Source organism: Macrobrachium rosenbergii, chromosome 53, assembly GCF_040412425.1.
Source record: "Macrobrachium rosenbergii isolate ZJJX-2024 chromosome 53, ASM4041242v1, whole genome shotgun sequence".
Classification (NCBI taxonomy): Eukaryota; Metazoa; Arthropoda; class Malacostraca; order Decapoda; family Palaemonidae; genus Macrobrachium; species Macrobrachium rosenbergii.
This window is the reverse complement of record NC_089793.1, coordinates 43,916,839-43,936,522: the sequence shown is the minus strand read 5'-3', so window position 1 is coordinate 43,936,522 and position 19,684 is coordinate 43,916,839. Positions and strand designations below refer to the sequence as shown.

At 40.7% G+C, this 19,684-nt stretch overlaps 1 protein-coding gene across 1 annotated transcript in view; it reads right to left on the bottom strand.

Annotated features, from left to right (window-relative positions):
• The window catches only part of LOC136834421 (glycosyltransferase 25 family member), a 62,769-nt gene that overhangs the window by 12,996 nt on the left and 30,089 nt on the right, over window positions 1-19,684 (bottom strand). Inside the window, exon 3 of the mRNA XM_067097001.1 lies at window positions 1,256-1,417. Coding sequence (XP_066953102.1) covers window positions 1,256-1,417 — 162 coding nt within the window. The remainder of the gene's footprint in view (window positions 1-1,255; window positions 1,418-19,684) is intronic.

Here is a 19,684-nt window from a genome sequence, read left to right as displayed (position 1 = left end):
CACCATGCCCATTCAGAAAGCTGATGTACAGGTGTTGTCTCTTGTCCACAGAGTCTGAAGCGAATGAGTTGCTCAAGTGTGTATCCCACCCCTTTAATGCAGAAAGCAACAAAAGCATATCCAAAGGTGGGGAGCTCACTGGAACTCCCACAAGAAGGTTCCTGCAGTCCAATCACCACACAAGACTGTTGTTCCCCTCTCCTGTTGTTTCAGGTACTGTATTGTACTACTGACACCTCCCTACACTCTTGTGACAGCCATGTTCATTAGCATGCCCTGGTACAGTGTCTGCCGTTTGGAAGTCCAACTTTCCCCTGTTTATTGCAATCCCCTGATCGTGACAACATGAGAATAATCAGTCCTGATACTGGAGCAACTACACCTTAGAGTATACCAGGATCAATGAATTGCCAAACTACAATAACAAATGGATCCTCAATGACTTAAGTCAAACTGGACATCAGTGAGAACACTAGTATATACATCTGTGGGGCAGCTGACAGTCCGAAGCACAAAGCCTTGAACAGAAGACTTCCAATCATAGAAACCCAACATCATTAACAAGGAGAAACTCAAATAGAAAGAAAGCAAACCAAGCTCTTCAACAATTGCCATACATCTAAATGTCAGACTGGCTGAACAAAAAGTGAGTGAATAGGTGGAACCCCACTACCTCATCCACTTACTTGCATGTTACAAAGCTCAACTACCATGTTACCAAGCTTCAATGACTGGATTAGCTTTCATCGAAGGAATATCCATAGAAAAGATTTTAGCACTGCATTCTTATATGAAAAAGTCAAAATTAATCTAATACCTGTTGAATGTATATGGCACTCTTAAGATTAAAAAGATCTGTTCAGCATGGTCATAATTCTTAATAATTTCCTAATGCATCAGCTAACAAATTTGTACTGTATTCTATTTTCCTGTTATCTGTACTTTATACACCTACAAACATATAACATACTTTTACATATATGTACATGTACTACATATTACACCAATCACATGCATTTATAAAAATGTGTGGAGTACATATAAAATAGTTTAAGTACTGTACTGCTTATACAAATATCTTCAAAAATATATATAGACATGCTCAAAAAGTGCAGTCATTTATGGTGCATGGAAAAAACACCCCAAACTTAATCAGTGGCTTTGTCCACCTAATCACAATAAGTGACAACAGTTCCATGTTTGCTGTGAGAAAGTTCGCAGGACTGGTACTTAATAAGGAAAGAAAAATTCATACCTCTGGATGTTTATCAAACATAATGGGTAGATATTCATCGACTGGAATAATCTTCCCAAGGGGCTGGGAATCAATAAGCTTTTGGGCTCCCTCTAGAGTGATGACATAACATAAGGTCCAATAAGAGTAGTCCACATGAACTAAGGCTTCAGCTCCTTCAACCTGAGAAATGGAATGAATAAATTAACATATTTACTGGCATATAAGACAAACTCTAATTTTGAGAAGTATATTCTGGAAAAGAAAAATACCCCTCTATCCCTAATCTTCATAATCCTTCCCACTAAAGATTACGTATTTTGAAGCTTATTACCCACATGTATTCAAATATTACTATAAAGGAGAAGAAACAGTCAAACTGTACTTTTAGACGTTACATGGCCTGCCCTTTAAAAATGTATATTTTTTTTAATTACAGTATAGTAATGGGCTTTTCCTAACACTAACTAGCAAAAGCCTAGCCTACCATCTCACTTTTCTCTACCCGTACACTCAAAGACTTCTTCAAAGGAAACATTTCCAAAGAAAGTTAAAAATGTACTCACCTTTTGGATGTTATGCAACTTAGGAAAGGAGTGAGGGTCTGCCTTTTTAATGAGGGCCACTAAAATAATTCTCAGCCCATGTAGAGAGAGTGGTTTGTTTGTGCTAAGGTGTAGATAAATAGGACTATCTGGGATGTTTGCTGTGGCATCTAGGCAAACCTCAAGTGCTTGAACCAGGCAAAATATTTTATATGAAATACTGAGTTCATTTATCAGAAAAGGGGATTTTCCCTTTGAAGGGTCCTCATTCTTGGCCAGGAATGACAGGCCAAGAGACAACAGCAAATGATAACTAGGTGTATAAGTGGTGAAATGTTGTCCTTGTCTAAGACAGCCCAGTAGGGTAATCTGAGCTCCTGATGCCAAAGCAGTCAAGAGGACTGCTTTTTGCAGCACATGAATTGAGCAGATGACATGAGTCAAAGAACCTTATTCAGGGACCAGGTGCAGTAATGAGAAGCTGACCTTTGCTGTGTAAAAGACTGGAGAATGGAATTAACAATTTCTATATTACAATTAATTCCAAAACTATAAGGAAAGGGTTCCACCAGTGCTGCCTTGTATGGTGTGATTTTTGAAACAGCAAGACGTTTGACCTCAAAACATAATAAAATGAAAAACAGATTTCAACTGGCCTCTCCGTGTGGGGGTAATCTATCCGCATTTTCCATATGGACTGGCATGTTGGATGGATGAAGTCCGTAATTTGCACTAGGTATCAAGCAATGTTAGGCAAATAATCTTCACAGTAGACTAGATTTAAAATTCCACGTGAAGGTCACGGCTCAGAAAGGAGGATGCATAGACGGCTTACCCTCCTCCTGTCTGGGACAGAACAACAGACAGCAATGGAATCTGTTCTTTTGCCTGTTGTGGAAGAAATAAGGAACCAATTACTGCTTGGCTAATTCAGGGCTACTAGGCAAGCGGTTCTGTTGAAAGCTAGTAAATTGTTCAAAGCTTTCAAAATCTGGGACAATGAAGGAAAAAGGTATATCATCCTCCATTTGTTCCAGTCTGGTATGAATGCATCCCTTACTATTGCCTGAATGTCCAGGTTCAGACATACACTGGAAGTTGATTGTTCTCACATGTGGCAAACAGATCCACTTCCAGATTGTGGGAGCATGTTAGCAATTACCGACTTGAGAGGAGCTCAGCATGAGCCTAACCTCTTTATAGAAGACATTGCAGTCACATTGTCTAGGACCAACAAAATGTGAGTCCGTTTTGGAGGTTTCCATTTTCTGAGATGAAAAGATAGCCAATAGCCCCAGGAAGCTGGTTTGACACTCCCTCCAAGCAAGTGTTGTGGTGTAGAATAGAGAGAGAGAGAGAGAGAGAGAGAGAGAGAGAGAGAGAGAGAGAGAGAGAAATAAGAATAAAGACAGAGAGAAAGAACACAGTGATAACGCCCAAATGCTGTTGTTGTATTGTGTTATCAATACGCGGGATGTTTACATGAACCATTGCAGTATATCGTGTTGAAGCCATAAAAACAGTCATAAAAGTGAGAAATAATGCCCTCACGATTGAAGCTAACCAAAACATGAGTCAGCACAGCCTAAATGCTTACAGCAGCTGGTTCTATAGCCCCGCCTTCTCAGGGAGGCGTTTTCGTGGAAGTTCCAGGAATTTGGGGGTTGGCCCAAGTGATATACTTCTTCGACCTCCAATCAATTATGTTTGGGAGGGGTCTTTCACACACCCTCCTAAGATCACCTCCAATCAAGTCCTCTAAGGAGAGATTTGAATCACACCCACTACAGTCCTTCCAATCAACTACTTGAAGGGGAGGCCTTGCTGATTAATCCTTCCAATAAGGCTAAAAGGAGGTGGAGATTGCAGATACCAAGTTTTTCTGGGAGTTCAACGAGTTAGAGACCAACGAGGAGAGGTGAGTTCAGAACTGTGTCCTTCAAGGGAGAGTACGTCTCCCCTCACTTCCGTGTTCCCCATATAGACTGAGTCAAGAGTGATTTGTTTTCTATTATTGTAACTTGTTAATTTTGTACTGATCTTTATAATACTAAGTACTAATTAAAGAGAAGAAATTACCGATCTCGTCTCTATACGCCTTTCTGAGAGATATCAATACTTAAAAATAATAAATATACAAAGATAGCACATCATCCATGGTAAGCATCTGAAGGACACCTCTAAAGAAACCAAGGTAAGAAGAGAAAGACTAAAATCCATACAAACATACAACAAAGAACATAAAAAGGGAGAAGATAATCCTCAACACAAGTGACCATCTTCCCCCTAACTGACAATCCTTCCAATGGCCTCCCCAACCTGTCAAGGAGGCATCTGTATGTATTATCACTCGTACGAACAGTGGAGTCAGGTCGACCTGTTTGCCAGAGACCCCTTCAAGGTCCACGGACAGAGCAATTTCCCAATCTCACATGACGATAAACACAAAGCCTTTTCCTGGTATGTGAGAGCCAGACACTGTTAAATCCTACAATTTCAGGATTAGATCTATCATAAACCCAAACTGTAACAGGCCCAGACCTCATTCCAACTGTCATCTGGAAAAGCTGGTCTGTGCAAAGAATCTCCTAATTCCTTCCTTATTCTGGCTTAGAGTGCTTCGGGAAGAGACAGCTAGCTGCAAAGAGTAGCCTAACGAAGTCTCAGCCTCAGAAAAAGTCTGCTGGATGTAAGGTGGGCCTTCTTCCTATTAAGAAAACTTTTGACTGGAGTCTGTCAACTACCACTCTCAGGTTTCATCAGCACTCTTCTCTGGTGACTCCCCAGATTAGCCAATCATCTAGGTAGGCCACCAGGTAAAATCCTTTAATCCTGAGCTTCCATAAAGTAGGTACAGTATATATAAATATTTGTGCAAACAATGTTTGTTCAAATCTGATGGGTCAAGGATCACCCTTCGTTTGGAGGAGTGCTTCTTGGAGACACTGAAGAGTGGTGGCAAGCAAAGCCATCTTTCTTTATAGTCCCCTTTTAAAAGGGGGTCTGGTTTTTGGAGAAAACTACTTTAGAGGAAGGGAAGAGTGAGACCATCTCTACCCTAGTCCATTGTGAATTATACTGTGTCCCCCAAGAGGAGGACTTCCACTGCATGTTATGCTGTAGAAGGCAACCCCAACGGGGCTCCACCTCTTCCTTTCCTTGCAATACGTAGTCTAGGGGTTGATTTTTCTTTGCTCTGGTAGGAGAGTTTGTTTGTTTTGAAAGGGGTGCTGATGCTATTGTTGTCCTTTCTTCTGTTATCAGAGGGGTCCTTTAGTAGTTACTGTAAGCTTGTACAGCTACGATTCACACCTAGCTATCTTGCACTAAGGAAGTGGAAACTCTCAAGGGTACTGTTTCCCACACTATTCCCCTTTTTCAAGAACAGTAAAATATATTGTGCAATTCTGTTATTGGGCTCATTCAGGGAATTGTGCAACAAAACACAATACACTATACATACAGTACTGTATGTACAGAAAAGCGTGCAAAACAAAATCTGAACTTACGGGTAGCAAAGGGGAGTGCTCTGAACACAATATTAATTTGAGACCCTATTTATTGTAAGTTGAATGTTCTTCAGTAGGGTGGTGTCTGCATAACTGATAAGTGGTTTGTTCCCTAGCAGGCTCAAATGACCAAACGGCAAGTACCAGTGACATTCAATGATGCTCTAGACCATTTGACTGTCAGTATGATAAAATTCATGTATACAGGCAGTCCCCGGTTTACGACGGTTCCGGCTTACGACGTTCCGAGGTTACGACGCTTTTCAAATATATTCATCAGAAATTATTTCCTGGCTTACAACGCATGTTCGGGTTCGACGGCGTCGTCAGGTGACCGATCCGACGGAAGAAATATGGCCCCAAAATGGCAGAATAATCATAATTTGAAGGTTTTTGATGTAAAACTCAATAATAATGCAGTTTATATCGTTTTCAATGCACCCAGAGCATTAAAAGTAAGGTTTTCTTATGATTTTTGACGATTTTCGACGATGTTCCGGCTTCACGACGATTTTAGATTCTGACGTGGCGCAAGAACGGAACCCCCGTCGTAAACCGGGGACCGCCTGTATATATATAAATATATTTCTGGATCGGGGTCCCGTGTCAGCCGGTGAAATAATCCATTCAGCACTTATTTCTAGGTAATTCCGTTGCTAGATACCAGAGAAAAGCTAAATGTAAAGCTGGGGTTACTACCCCAGAGCGAGCTCAAGAAATGGAGTCGTATATGGTAAAGGGTGAGATTGTCACAATCACGGGACCCTGCCCTATAAAGATTCCCAATGTCAAAAGTCCCAACGAGAGAGGTGCCGATACAAGCCCTTGCACTACTCGCGGACTGTACACAAGGCAACACTAGCCCCATTCCCTAACTTTCTATCTACAGTTGAAGGTCCTCATTTTCGGTGGTCACCTTGGAAAGTACTCCCCTTTTACAAGGTCTGTTTCTGTGCCCAGTTTTCTCCTTACAGGCTTTTTTAGACAGGACCTCGCAATTTTGTCAGATCCTCTCTTTTAAAAAAAAAAAGGGGGTACTGTTGTCATCGTGTCTGCTATTAGGCAGAAAGTATTTTCTTAATACAAGCCTATTCAGGTTCAATCCTAAGCTCATGATCTTAGACGGTGACCACTTACATTATACATTATTTTCATTACATGAATGTAGAGGACCTTACTAATGTTCAAGGTAGAATTCTCCTAGTTTTCAACGTCTCTGTTTTAAGTCTTTATTAGCATAAGAATGATGTTTATTTCTCTGTTATTATTTCACCAGCTGACACGGGACCCCAATCCAGAAAAAGGATTTTGACAAAGGAAAATCTATTTCTGGGAGGGCCCGTGTCACCTGGTGACCCACCCCTGTTTTTCATTCTCTCCTCCCATGATAAACATCATTCTAGTGGGGTGGGTGCTAACATGGAATGGGGCTAGTGTTGCCTTGTGTACAGTCTGCGTAGTAGTGCATGGGCTTGTATCGGCACTCTCTCGTTGGGACTTTTGACATTGGGAATCTTTATAGGGCAGGGTCCCGTGATTGTGACAATCTCACCCTTTACCATATACGACTCCATTTCTTGGAGCTCGCTCTGGGGGTAGTAACCCCAGCTTTACATTTAGCTTTTCTCTGGTATCTAGCAATGGAATTACCTAGAAATAAGTGCTGAATGGATTATTTCACCGGGTGACACAGGCCCCTCCCCAGAAATAGATTTTTCCTTTGTCAAAATCCTTTATATACATACATATATATATATATATATATATATATATATATATATATATATATATATATATATATATATATATATATATATATACCATATATATAAATATATATATATATATATATATAATTTCTAGGCAATCACCTTTGTGGCACTGACTTCTTTAATAATGAATTTTTCTTATTTTCTCACTGCTGCTCTCAGTCTTTCTTCAAAATCCCAGATAAGGACACAAGAGTTGGGGTGTGGTTTCCATTTATTTCACTTGCTACAGTCTGTTTCAACTGTGTAGCAGGCTTTTCCTAGGAAGAACTAAGGCACAATAACATCCTCAGTTCTATTTATGGCTCCAAGAGGATGGCAGTTTGGATTTGGGGGCAGTTGCTATTACTTTTATTTACAACGCTTAGTTTACTTGGGGGTGGTTAATTATTTATGTTAAATATATATAATATAAATATATATACATATATGTATATATATATATATATTATATATATAATATACACACACACATATATTATATATATATATATATACAGACAGTCCCCGGTAATCGGGGGTAGGGGGTTCCATTCCTGGCATTGTGATAACCAAAAATTGGCGATAATAGCGCCAATCCCGGTTATCGACACCGATAACCAGGGGTTGGTGCCGCCGATAACCGGGGATCAGTGCTGATAACCAGGGATCAGCACCAATAACTGGGGGTCAGCACCGATAACTGGAGATCAGTGTAAAAAATCCAGTTGTCTTCGTCACTAGACAAGCCCCATAAAACCAGATTGCTGATAACCGGGGACTCCCTGTATATATAATTTATATATTATACTGATATATAACCGGGGACTGCCTGTATATATAATTTATATATTATACTGATATATATATATATATAGTGCTGTCTTGCTGTTTAGGCTACGTGGTTCCCCCTCGGGCCTATTCGCTTCTTATTTTGGCTTTATTTTGCCTTGTTTTAGACTCACTTCTCTAAGTGTATGGGAACATGATTTTCATTGGTACATTTAATTTTTGACCTTGTGCTTGGATGCTTTTGAATTTTGTTAATTTTGGGGTACGTGCCTCCGCCGGAGTTTTCTTTTCACCGGGTGACATAGTCCATTCAGCACTTATTTCTAGGTAATTCCGTCACTTCACAGATACATTCACAGTGAATCTTCTAACCCCGGACTACGCTTCTAATTTATTCGGCGTACAGCTCCCTAAGCTTCCGGAGTCATTCTTCGGAAGCTGAAACAGGGTGTAAGTCAGGCTTGCCCGTTCGCCTTGAGCTGAAAAAATCTTATGAACAGTTTCACCTGGAGAATTAATCTTTTCCCCAGGTGGGCGTTGTTACAGCCCGTCTGGGGCTACTAATGTTACCCAGAGCCTCCGTTCTCAGTGGGTGTCTGTACCCTCTGAGCATAAACGGTCTGATCTTGCCGGGACCTGTCCCAAGTCCGCAAGAAGTTCATGTAGTTCAAGAGCCCCCTGCTCAGGCGGTGGTGCAGGCTCTTCAGGTCTCTGCCCCTAGACAGCCGTCAGCTCTCACTCCCAGCCTCCACCTCGATGTGTGCGGGTTCAGCTAACACATCAGCCCCTTGTAACACCCCTGTGTCTCTGCCTCCCACGTGCCTCTGTGCAAAAAACAAACCCGAGTTTTCTTTGCTTCATACGAAAACCTAAGGAAAGAATTTTCACTAGACATTTGGCCAGAGGCTCTGACCCTGAGGGTTATCATAGGAGCAGGAAGCATCCTACTCCTCTCCGAGAAATTGGGAAGGCATAATGCTTCACGAGAGGCAATCAAGCCTCCTCCCTGTAGTATTTCTCATATGGGTGGGAGGCTGTACCATTTTTGGGGCCACTGGAACTTCAGTTCCGGGGCCCAGAGTATAGTTATCAGGGCTCGGGGTGGAGCTGGACTGTTGTCCCCCCCCCCCATCAGGTTCAGTCAGCCTCCGGCCAGAGTTCTGGGGGTCTTTGTGAATGGCCTGTCAGGCTTTTTCAGTCTGCCAAGGAAGTTCCCTTCCACTGGAAAATTTTATATATATAAATCCATATAGATACATATATAATATAAATATATAATATAAATATATAATAAATAATTATATATATATATATATATTATATATATATATATATATATATATATATATATATATATATATATATATATATATATATAGTGTGTGTGTGTGTCATAATATATAAAACCATTCTACAAATATGATATGTGTCTCTGTGAAAATTTTGATGGTTTGCTTGCAGATTCGTCATCTGTTGTGAGATATGATAATATGATCTTAAAATATCTTTTTCTTACAGATAAATTGTGTATCATGTGATTCTCAAATATGTTTTGATATTTTTTTTTTATTTGTTTAATATATTGTTCAGTACATTAAAATGAATACTGAGTGTTATGAAATTGAATTCATAGCATGCCGAGTAGAGAGTGATATTTTTGAACCATTATCAGATCGCCACATCCTGTACTGACACAGGTGTTTGGGGTGAAGGAAGAAAAGCAAGGGCCACTTTGCTTATCTCTGATGAGTTGACAGGCCTCGGCCAGAATGCTTTATTATATGTTTATCATGTGTGTCTGTTCCATAGTTATTATCTTTATCTGTCTATTATGTTTTCCATAATCTGAGCAGAAAAGAATGAGGAAGTGAGAGAGATGAAGTTGACACGCTGACAGCCGACCCAGGATTTGGTCCAAAATACTTTTTCTGCTTAACCCAGGACAGGAAATGTCAATCATACAGATAAGAGCTCTGGCATATTTTCTTCTGAGCCTTAGAATTCTCTGTGTGTATTCTTTGTGTATTCTATAGAAGAGGAATAAGGTGTTCTGTGTATTCCCTATGTGTATTCTTTGATTATTCTGGGAGGGCTTGAAGATAAAAGAGGAGTACTGAATGAAAAACAGTTATTTAGGCAAAAGGGGTTACTGGCATAAGGTTCTCTCTCTCTCTGCTAAAAATAGGGTATAAAATTTGGTCATTCTCCCACTAATGTTAGTAAGTTTGTGAGTTACTTAAGATATTGGTATTTTACAAGCAATAATGGTGTACCACTTGTAAAAGGTAATGTGATATTTACTGGTTTTATATTATGTTAAGAGTTAAAGTGATGTTCTGGGTAAAAGAGAATTATTATTTTGATAAGAGGTACATAATATCTCTTATAGTGAGTTCTAATGTGTCTTGCGGTTAACTATATTTTACTAAGTGCAAATAATTGTGGCTTGGCAGTGTTGTCTTTGAGGAAGTTTTAGAAAGACGTGTTTAGTCTTTTTTTATAAAAGTGAAGGTAATCTTTTGAAAGATTGATATAATCTTTAATCATATTTTGTCTTAGTGAAATTGCTGTTGGTATATTTCCATTTCTTGCATATTTCATTCTTATATGTCTTTCTCATTTTCAGTGCTTACTTATTATTGAGATTTCAGTGAATGCCTGTATTGACTCCCATTTATTAATGTTTTAGTGAACACTTGGGCTAATTGCAGATGTTCAGGCTTATGTTTAAAACTTGAGTGACAGTTAATGGTTTGAATTTTACTTAACCAAATTGCTTTCTTGAAAAATTCAAGTTTTTTGTGAATTAATCTCAATTAAGAAATACTTAAATCTTACACTGTTGTCAAGTAATAGTATATCTTTTTGAGATTGTGAACTCTGCTATAACTTTTGAACTTAGAAATAAATTTGTCTGTTTAAAGTTTTAAAAGCACAGTGTTTCATTTTGACCACCAGTGATTAGAGAAATTAATGAATGTGTACAAGGTAAGTGATATATCTGTCTAGCTCTCCTTTATCAAAGTGAAATAGAACCGGGAAACAATTATAGTGTTTGTTGAAGTGATGCCCATTTTCCACTAGTCTGTTTATAGCTTATTAGTTGTTACCTCATCCATAAATTGATAAAGTTAGATTGATTTTTCCAAGTGATAAGCAAGTTTTCTGGGATCACTGTACCTTTAGAGTATTCAGTCTTAATATTTTTGTTATGAGGTTTCAAATATCTAGCTGAAGTGAGATAACTTTTGGTCTTATTAACTGTATAATACTAGGTACTTGATCACTTCGTGACAAAATATTTGGTGCCCAGACCCGGGACAGACAGAACGGGATTGAACAAGATTGAATGGGATTGAACCCAGGATCGAACCGTGATAAAATATTTGATGGCCAGACCTGGGAGAATTAAACAAAATATTTGGTGCCCATCATCCGGGAAGAACTAAACAGAATATCACTCTGGTTTATGGTTTATACTGGTGGTGTTAGGAATATATTTTGGTAGGAGAGTAACCATATAATTGTTTTGAAGTGTTTTGAAGTGTATTGTAAACTATTTAGTTGAGTAAACTAGAGAAAATGACTCTGTTTGAAGTTCAGGAATTTTTGGGCGCTCTAACCATCAAAAAGTTATCTGAATCTCACCTGACTAAGGTGCAGTGGACTCTCTTAGCAGTGACATGTGGGGGTAATGTTACTATTGATATGATTGAGGCACAAGTCAAGTGTGTCACAATCCAAGCATTAATAAGCTCTGGTAAAGTAGATGGAGAGTTAAGGGAGGCATATGAATTGTTGAATGCAGCTGAGGTAGAATTTACAAATATGTTAAGGCAAGAGAATGAGAACGGTGATTTAGAGGTAGAACTTAGACATTTAGAAACAAGAAAATTGGGGTAGACTGAAGCTGCTAGAATCTGAAGAAAAGTTACTTAGGCTGCAGATGCAGGCTGATAAAGAAAATGAAGAAAGAGAGAGAGCAAAACATGAAAATGAGTTGGAGTTAATCAGAGCTTACTACCTGTAAACCCATATAACTCTGTCCAAGGTAATGCAGACCCTATGTTTGATGTAGTAAGAGTATAGAAGTTAATTCCAAAAGTTTACAGAAGCAGCTCCAGATGAGTTCTCCAAAACACAAGTTTTTACTTTATTATCTGGAAGCTTAACTTTCAATCTAACACCACCTTCACCAACTGCAGACAAAAGTCTACCATCACCCACTTCAATATTCAATGAATTAGAAAATTTTACAAAATTAGAAAAATACTTCTTACTATTGCACATACTGTATGCTGAGTGGCACCTGAATCTATAATCCAGTCATTACTGACAATAGTTGTAGATAAAGCACTGGCAAATAAAGTTACATCATCATCACTACACTAGTTTTAGTGACATTTGCCTGTCTCAAACTGTATTTTTCTTTCTTACATTTGGCAATAATTTAAAACAGTTCTTCTTGATGTGACCACTTCTACCACACTCAAAACATTTTACCACCCTTTTGAAATTCTGTTTAGTCACCAATGATTTATATCATTCCGACTACCACTATTCAGTTTTTCTTCCTCATGAAGAAGTCGCTCTGTAACACTCCCAGGATGGTACTTTGTTCATTGCTTCTAAGGCTGTCACTAGAGTAGCAAACTGATCAGGAAGTGATGCCAATAAATTTATCACCTTATCTTCATCTGCAATGGGGTCTCCAATAACTGCTAATCCTTCAAACAGTTCAATAAAACATTTTAGGTGTTCTTGTAAGGAATCCCCTGGTTTAAGTTTCATGTTACACAATTTTCTTTTAAGGCGCAATTTATTAGCAGTTTCTGCCATACTACAGAAGGTTCAGTAGGATCAGAACAATATATAAAAATTTAGGTTCTATGGCCAACACAATTGTAGAAAGAGCTTTACCACAGTGAATATTGTACTGTCCCAGTAATCCAGCATCACTAGAGGTTGGAGCACTCTCAGTTTCTTCCACTATGCCTAGTAAATTATCTCTAAGCAAATGCATTTTTACCTGCACTTTCCATGTTGGTAGTTTCTCTCATTTAAAGGAACTAAATTTCTGACCTTAACAGGCACCATCTCGGCCCACTTTACATTTTCAGTGGTCGTGTTCTTAAATACATTAGCCTAACTGGGCTACAGAAACACCAACGATTCTTTGCGCTGTTTCAAGTCTGTTCATTCTACACTAACACTACTTCATCATATTTCCCCTTGTGCCTGGGCCCATAGCCAATTTTGAGTATTTTCATTAAAGAGCCAGGTTATGCACAAGGAAACACTCAGATTTACAAAAACCTTTATTGAGTAAATGAAATATATAGCAGATCAAATGTAGCTAGTAGAAGAACAATAGGACACTGGGCAGCAGACCGCCAAAAATTCTAGAGCCGAAGTGTAAACAAAAGTTCATTAGGTATTTCTCCACAGAAAAATAAATCCCATAACTTGTTACAGATATCAAATAAACTAACATACTGCATCAGTAACAATCCAAAAATATTCTGCTTTGTTTTCTTACATCAAATAATAACAAAAGAAAACTTAAGGACACAAATATTTTTCAGTAAAAAACACATCTCCAGAAAATTGTGAAAAACACATTCAAGGTGGACTTAACTAAACATTATCAACACCTTGTACCCTCCAGGCTCCACATGAACTCAACACCCTGTGCCAAGGTGAAGAGACAGAAGAACGGAAGTGTTGCTTCCTATGTTCCCTTCCTGAATGCTACGCTAGCCACGGACAACGGTCCCAGTATACTGCAGTCTTCATAAGTCGTCTCCACGTCTCAAAAATAATGCATAACAAAAACTGACTTACATTTCCAGAATGTAGTGCAGTATATAAGATTGAAGGAAGGGAAAGATTATGCTTAAAAGCCACTGATGTAGCAACTGCTCTCACATCGTGGGCTCTAACCTTTAGCACAGGTAGGATATTTTCTCCAATTTGAGGGCGTGCTTCCAGAATCAGATCTCGTACGAAAAAAGATAAAGAGTTCTTAGACAGGGGTCTGGAAGGATTCTTAACCAAACACCAAAGATTCCTTGCTGGACCTCTAATCTTCTCTGTCCTCTTGATGCAATATCTAAATGCTCTTACTGGACACATGCTTCTCTCCTCTTCCTCTGGACCTAGGATGTTCATTAAGCCTTTTATACTAAAGGAACGAGGCCATGGCTGTGAAGGATTCTCATCTTTTGCTAAGGATTCTTGTTCTTTGCTAAGAAACCCTGTCTACTGTGTGGAGCTCATTCACTCTCCTTGCAGTGGCTAGAACAACCAGAAAAATGATATTTTCATAATAAAATAAATTTTTGAACATACTTACCTGGTAGTTATATATATAGCTTAAGTCCCTGACGTCACGGCAGAATTTCAAAAACTCGCGGCAATCGCCGATCGGTAGTCAGGTGAACCACCTGTGCGCCCTCTACCCAGGTACCTGGAACCATTCCAACTATTCCTCAGATCTTCCATGCCCCTAGTCTCTAGAGGGGAGGAGGGTGGGAATTTAATTATATATAACTACCAGGTAAGTATGTTCAAAAATTTATTTTATTATGAAAATATCATTTTTAAACATCTAACTTACCTGGTAGTTATATATATAGCTGATTGACACCTTTGGTGGAGGGTCAGAGACAGCCAACATCGTTGGAATTTTGCTTAAGGGTTAATAAACCAACTTAAGGTTCTTACCTGGATTAAGGAAGCTGACTTCAATGAACTCCCCTCATTTTGTCTGCTTTCCTTAAGAGATCCAGCGATCCACTCAGGGGCTGAAGACCTCTAGGAGCTGCCAACCGGTGTACCAACCTCTATGTGACAAACAACCTATAATACCCTTGTTCCGGGCGCCACCAAGGAACAAAAATGATCATTTGACTAAAATTGATGATTGTGGAAGACTGCGTTCAATCTTCACAAACAACCATAAAATTTCAACCATTCCAAGGTAAGAACAAAGGGTATTGTTTTATGGAATTGGATTAAGGAAGCCGAGTTCAATGAACTCCGCCTCATTATGTCTGCATTCCTTAAGAGGTCCAGCGATCCACTCAGGGGGCTGAAGACCTCTAGGAGCTGCCAACCGGTGTACCAACCTCTATGTGACAGACAACCTATAGTACCCTTGTTCCGGGCGCCACCAAGGAACAAAATGATCATCTGACTAAAATCAATGATTGTGGAAGACTGCGTTCAATCTTCACAAACAACCACCAAATTTCAACCATTCCAAGGCAAGAACAAAGGGTATTGTTTTATGGGATTGGATTAAGGAAGCTGACTTCAATGAACTCCCTCTCATTATGTCTGCATTCCTTAAGAGATCCAGCGATCCACCCAGGGGGCTGAAAATCTCTAGGGGCTGTCAACCGGTGTATAACCTCTATGTGACTAGACCTCCTCTCAATACCCTTGAGGGCTCTACCAAGGAACTTTCATCCCAATGATTGCGGAAGACTGACGTCCAGTCTTCACAAACAACCATAAAAATTCTCAATTCCAAGGTAAGAAAAAGGGTATTGGTTTATGGGATTGTAGGGGTATTCCCCTCTCCCATTACTGAATTAGATGCTATAAATGGGCACAGCGTATAGCAATCTTCGCATAATGTCTGGACTTGTTTTAGATAGTGAGAGGCCAATACTAACTTGCTTCTCCAGAAGGTCGTGTCCAAGATACTCTGCAGGGACCTGTTCTGTTTAAGAGCTACAGAGGTTGCTACTGCCCTGACCTCGTGCATCTTTACTTTCAGAATCTTGTAGTCCATCTCTCTACATTCCATATGTGCTTCTTTTATCAACTGTCTGATAAAATAAAACAGAGCATTCTTTCGACATCTATGCAGAGAGATTTTTGACTGAGCACCAAAGCCCTTCTGAATTCCTTCTTAAGTCCTTTGTCCTATCCAGGTAGAGCCTTAGAGCCCTTACGTCTAGGAATAAGACTCTCTCTCTTCTCCTCCCTTGTTATTTCCGTTAGGTTCGGAATCTCGAACGTTCTGCCAGGGTTGTGATGAGTATTCATTTTTTGCAAGGAAGCCTAGTTGCAGTGAGCAGATTGCCTTGCCTTGCCTAAAATCTATATTCTTGCTGAGAGCATGTATCTCACTAACTCTTTTCGCTGCGGCCAAATTGACCAAGAAAATAGTTTTGATGGTGAGGTCCTTTAAAGATATCCTCTGCAAGGGATCGAACCTCCTCCCCATGAGGAACCTCAGGACCACGTCTAGGTTCCATGCTGGTGAGTCCTTTATATACAAATTTGGGTTACAGAAATATTGGAAGAGGACACATGGTTGTCCTTGCACCATCCTCTAAATACCTCCCACTTGGATTGGTATACCTTAATGGTGGATAACCTCCTTGATTTGCGATAGCGCCAGCTGTCTCCTTGAAAAACTTCTAGCTCTTGTGAGTTTTCCGATAGTCTGAAGGCAGTTACTAGTAGCGCTTGTAGGTTTTGGTAATATTTTTCCAAGTGGGGTTGTTTGAGTAGATCTACTCTCTGAGGTAGGCTACTCAGGATGTCCACCATCCATTCTAGTACCTCTGTGAACCAATCTCTTGTCATTCAGTAAGGGGCCACAAGGGTCATTCTGGTCCTCTCATGCGACACAAATTTTTCAGTACCCTGTGTATTATCTTGAAAGAGGGAAATGCATACACGTCCAAGTTGGACCAGTCCACCAGGAACGTGTCTATGTATATAGCCCGGGATCTGGTACTGGAGAACAGTAAGTTTCCAGCCTCTTCGTTTGCGCTGTGGCGAAAAGATCTATGCAAGGATCCCCGTCCCCAAAGTCCTGAACATCTTGATGAAGCGTTCTTTCTGTTGAGAGGACTTTATTTCCTGCTCAGAATGTCTGCCCTCACATTTTTTCTCCCCTTGGATAGAGTGGGTTACTAGTTTTACATTCTCCTCCTTTGCCCAAAGAAGAGGTTCTCTTGTTGTCTCATATAGAGACCTGGAGTGAGTGCCCCTTGTTTGCTGATGTAGGCCAACGCTGCCATGTTGTCGGTGTTGACCTGCACCTCTTGTTCCCCACTGTGTTCGAACTCCTGAGAGCTAGAAGGATTGCAGTTAGTTCCTTCTAATTGATGTTTAACTTCTCCTGCTCTCTGGTCCAGGAGCCCGAGACTTTTTATTTCCCAGTGTTGCTCCCCATACTGAGTCTGACGCGTCGGATAACAACACTAGGTCTGGGTTCCTCTAATATAGAGAAGGACCTCCTGGAGCTTGACTGGGACGTTCCACCACTATAAAGGCACGGTCTTATTGGTTCGAAATGGGGATGCACTTGGTCTCCAGTTCTATTTCCTTGTCCCAGTTTCGATTTAGATGAAACTGTAACGGGCATAGAATTAACCTCTCAAATGAGACAAACTGTTCCAGCGAGGAAAGGGTTCCCAGCAGACTCATCCATTCCTTTGCCAAGCATGACTATCTCTTTTATAAAGTTCTGAAATTTTCTTAAAGCTTGTTGTCCTGTCTTTGCAATAAACGGAAAAGCCCGAAAATCCTGACTCTGAATCTTCATCCTAAGGTATAGAACCTCTTGGGATGGGATCAGCTGAGATTTCTATCTGTTTATCAGTAGACCTAATTCTTTGTTAAACGATTGATGCCAGTGCATCCTCCTGACAGCTAACTCCACGTCTTGGCTTCCAATATCTTGAAGCCTGGCGTCCTGGCGATCAATGCCTTGACGCTGGTGTGCGTCTTGGGTTCATTGACGCTTGTCGTCATGGTGTTTCACTCCTAGATGCTTGACGCCACTGCATCCAGCTTCTAGAGTTTCATTCACTACGTTCAGCGTTTTAAACTTCTGGTACGTCTAGAAGCTTTAGTTGGACGTCTAATATCCTTCTTCTCTTTGCCTGGTTGTTACTCTTGCACCAGGAAGACAAAGTCTGCTACATATTTTGTATTAAAGTTATATGCATGGGCTTCCTGCTGTTGGGGACAGGCTGGGAAGCCTCAACTCACCAATTATTTCCTCCTCATCGTCAATAATGGACCAGGGAGGGGTTCAGCAGAGGCAGTACCAATCCGAAGGAGGAAGAGGAGGAGGATTCTGGAAGGCAGCACAGTGTCCGCCACGCTCTTGCAGCCTGGTATCCTAACTGAACAGAACTGTCTACGTTTGTTCTTAGTAGGAGAGCTACCCTTGGGGCTGGAAGGGAAGAGCTCCGGGCTGCTCCAGTGGCTCCCAATCTGTAGTCTATGAAGTCTTATCATGACGTCCCTCAATATTGGGTAACTTACTCTTGAGAGGTCTCGGCTCCAGAGCCAGACGTCAGCCCTGTCTGTTTAGGCCGAAACAGAGAGACCGAAACTAGAAAACCTTTCCGTGGACGAACTTCAGAAAATTCTTGGAGTTCAGGTGCATGGGGATGTGAAAATACGCATTCTGGAGGTCCAATGAGGCCATCCAGTCATGCTGTCTGACCGCTCTAGAACCAATTTTTGTCGTTTCCATAGCGACCTTTGTTTATTGCACAAAAAGTTGAGTGCAATCTTTTCTAGCACCGGTCTCTAACCCCAAGCATTTGGGGATCAGGAATAACCGAATGTAGAATCCTGGGGAATTCGGATCCTGAACTCTCTGTCTGGTCTCCTTTTGCAACATCATAGACACTTGTTGCTGTAAAACCTTTGCCTTGGTTCTGTCGTTGCATTTGGCAGAAAGGTGAATTGTCTGGATACCAGAGGGGGCCTACTCAGGCTGGACAGTCTGGCTCCTACCCAGTCTGCAGGAGAAGAAAGGCAGGTCCTCCTTCTTCCCTGTGTAGAGCCTCTTCTCTTTGCCATTCATCTACCCGCCCTAGAGGAACCTCTATCGGAGGGCCGACCACGAAAGAGCTGAGATACCTGAAACACAGGAACCTCAGCCTTTCTTTAGCGATGAAAGTCAAGGTAGGACTTTTCTTGCTGTTTTAGATATTGAATCTTACTTGGTTTTCTGGGCCAAAGATGAAAAGGGCCCTTTTCTTCAGGATTCCTGCTGAGAAAGGTGCAGTTGATTCATTGGAACTATCTCCGAGTCCTTTATCCATACACGACATCAGATATATGAGTTCTTCGTTGTCAGTCGTGTTGAATAATTCTATCTTCCTTCCTAAATCTCCAAATTCTTTTGAGGGGGTGGTTCAATTCTGATATCGACCAACTCGTTTTCCCCATGGCCACTCGGCGAGAAGAGTCAATCAAGATTCGAGAAGGTTCCTGGGAAGGGGCAGGTATTTCGAGGCCGAACGATCCTCCAGTTTGATACTAAACACTAGACCTTGAGCTAGTTTGGTTGGAGGAAAAAACAAAGGCTGTCTTTCATTGTTTCTCCTTCGAAAGTATCCATTCTTCGTAAATGTTGCCCTCTTAGACGCCTTCACCAGAGTAAATTCTGAGAAGCAGTCAGGATAAATTTCTCTGGAAAAAATTTCCGAAAATAGCTTCATAAGCCTTTTCAAGTCTGATAAAAGCTGATGGCCTTTTATATTGTCTTCGTCAGAAATCTCTACAATAGGATTCACAGGAGAATGCGAGATATTATCATTCTCTTCTTCCGATTTTCTGAAGGCGGAAGTAGCGGCGTCTTTCAAAATATCATCTTGACGCCTGGCGTCCTGGCGCCCAGTCTCTTGGCGCCTGGCGTGTTGGCGTCCATTTTCTTGAAATTTAATGTCTTGGCGCCCAGCTTGGAAATGACGCCTGACGTCCTGGCGTCTAATTTCTCGACACTTCAGCGCCCTGGCGTCCAGCTTCAACGTCTGATGTCCTGGCGTCCAGCTTTTCACTCGGCGCCCTGGCGTCCAGCTTCGACGC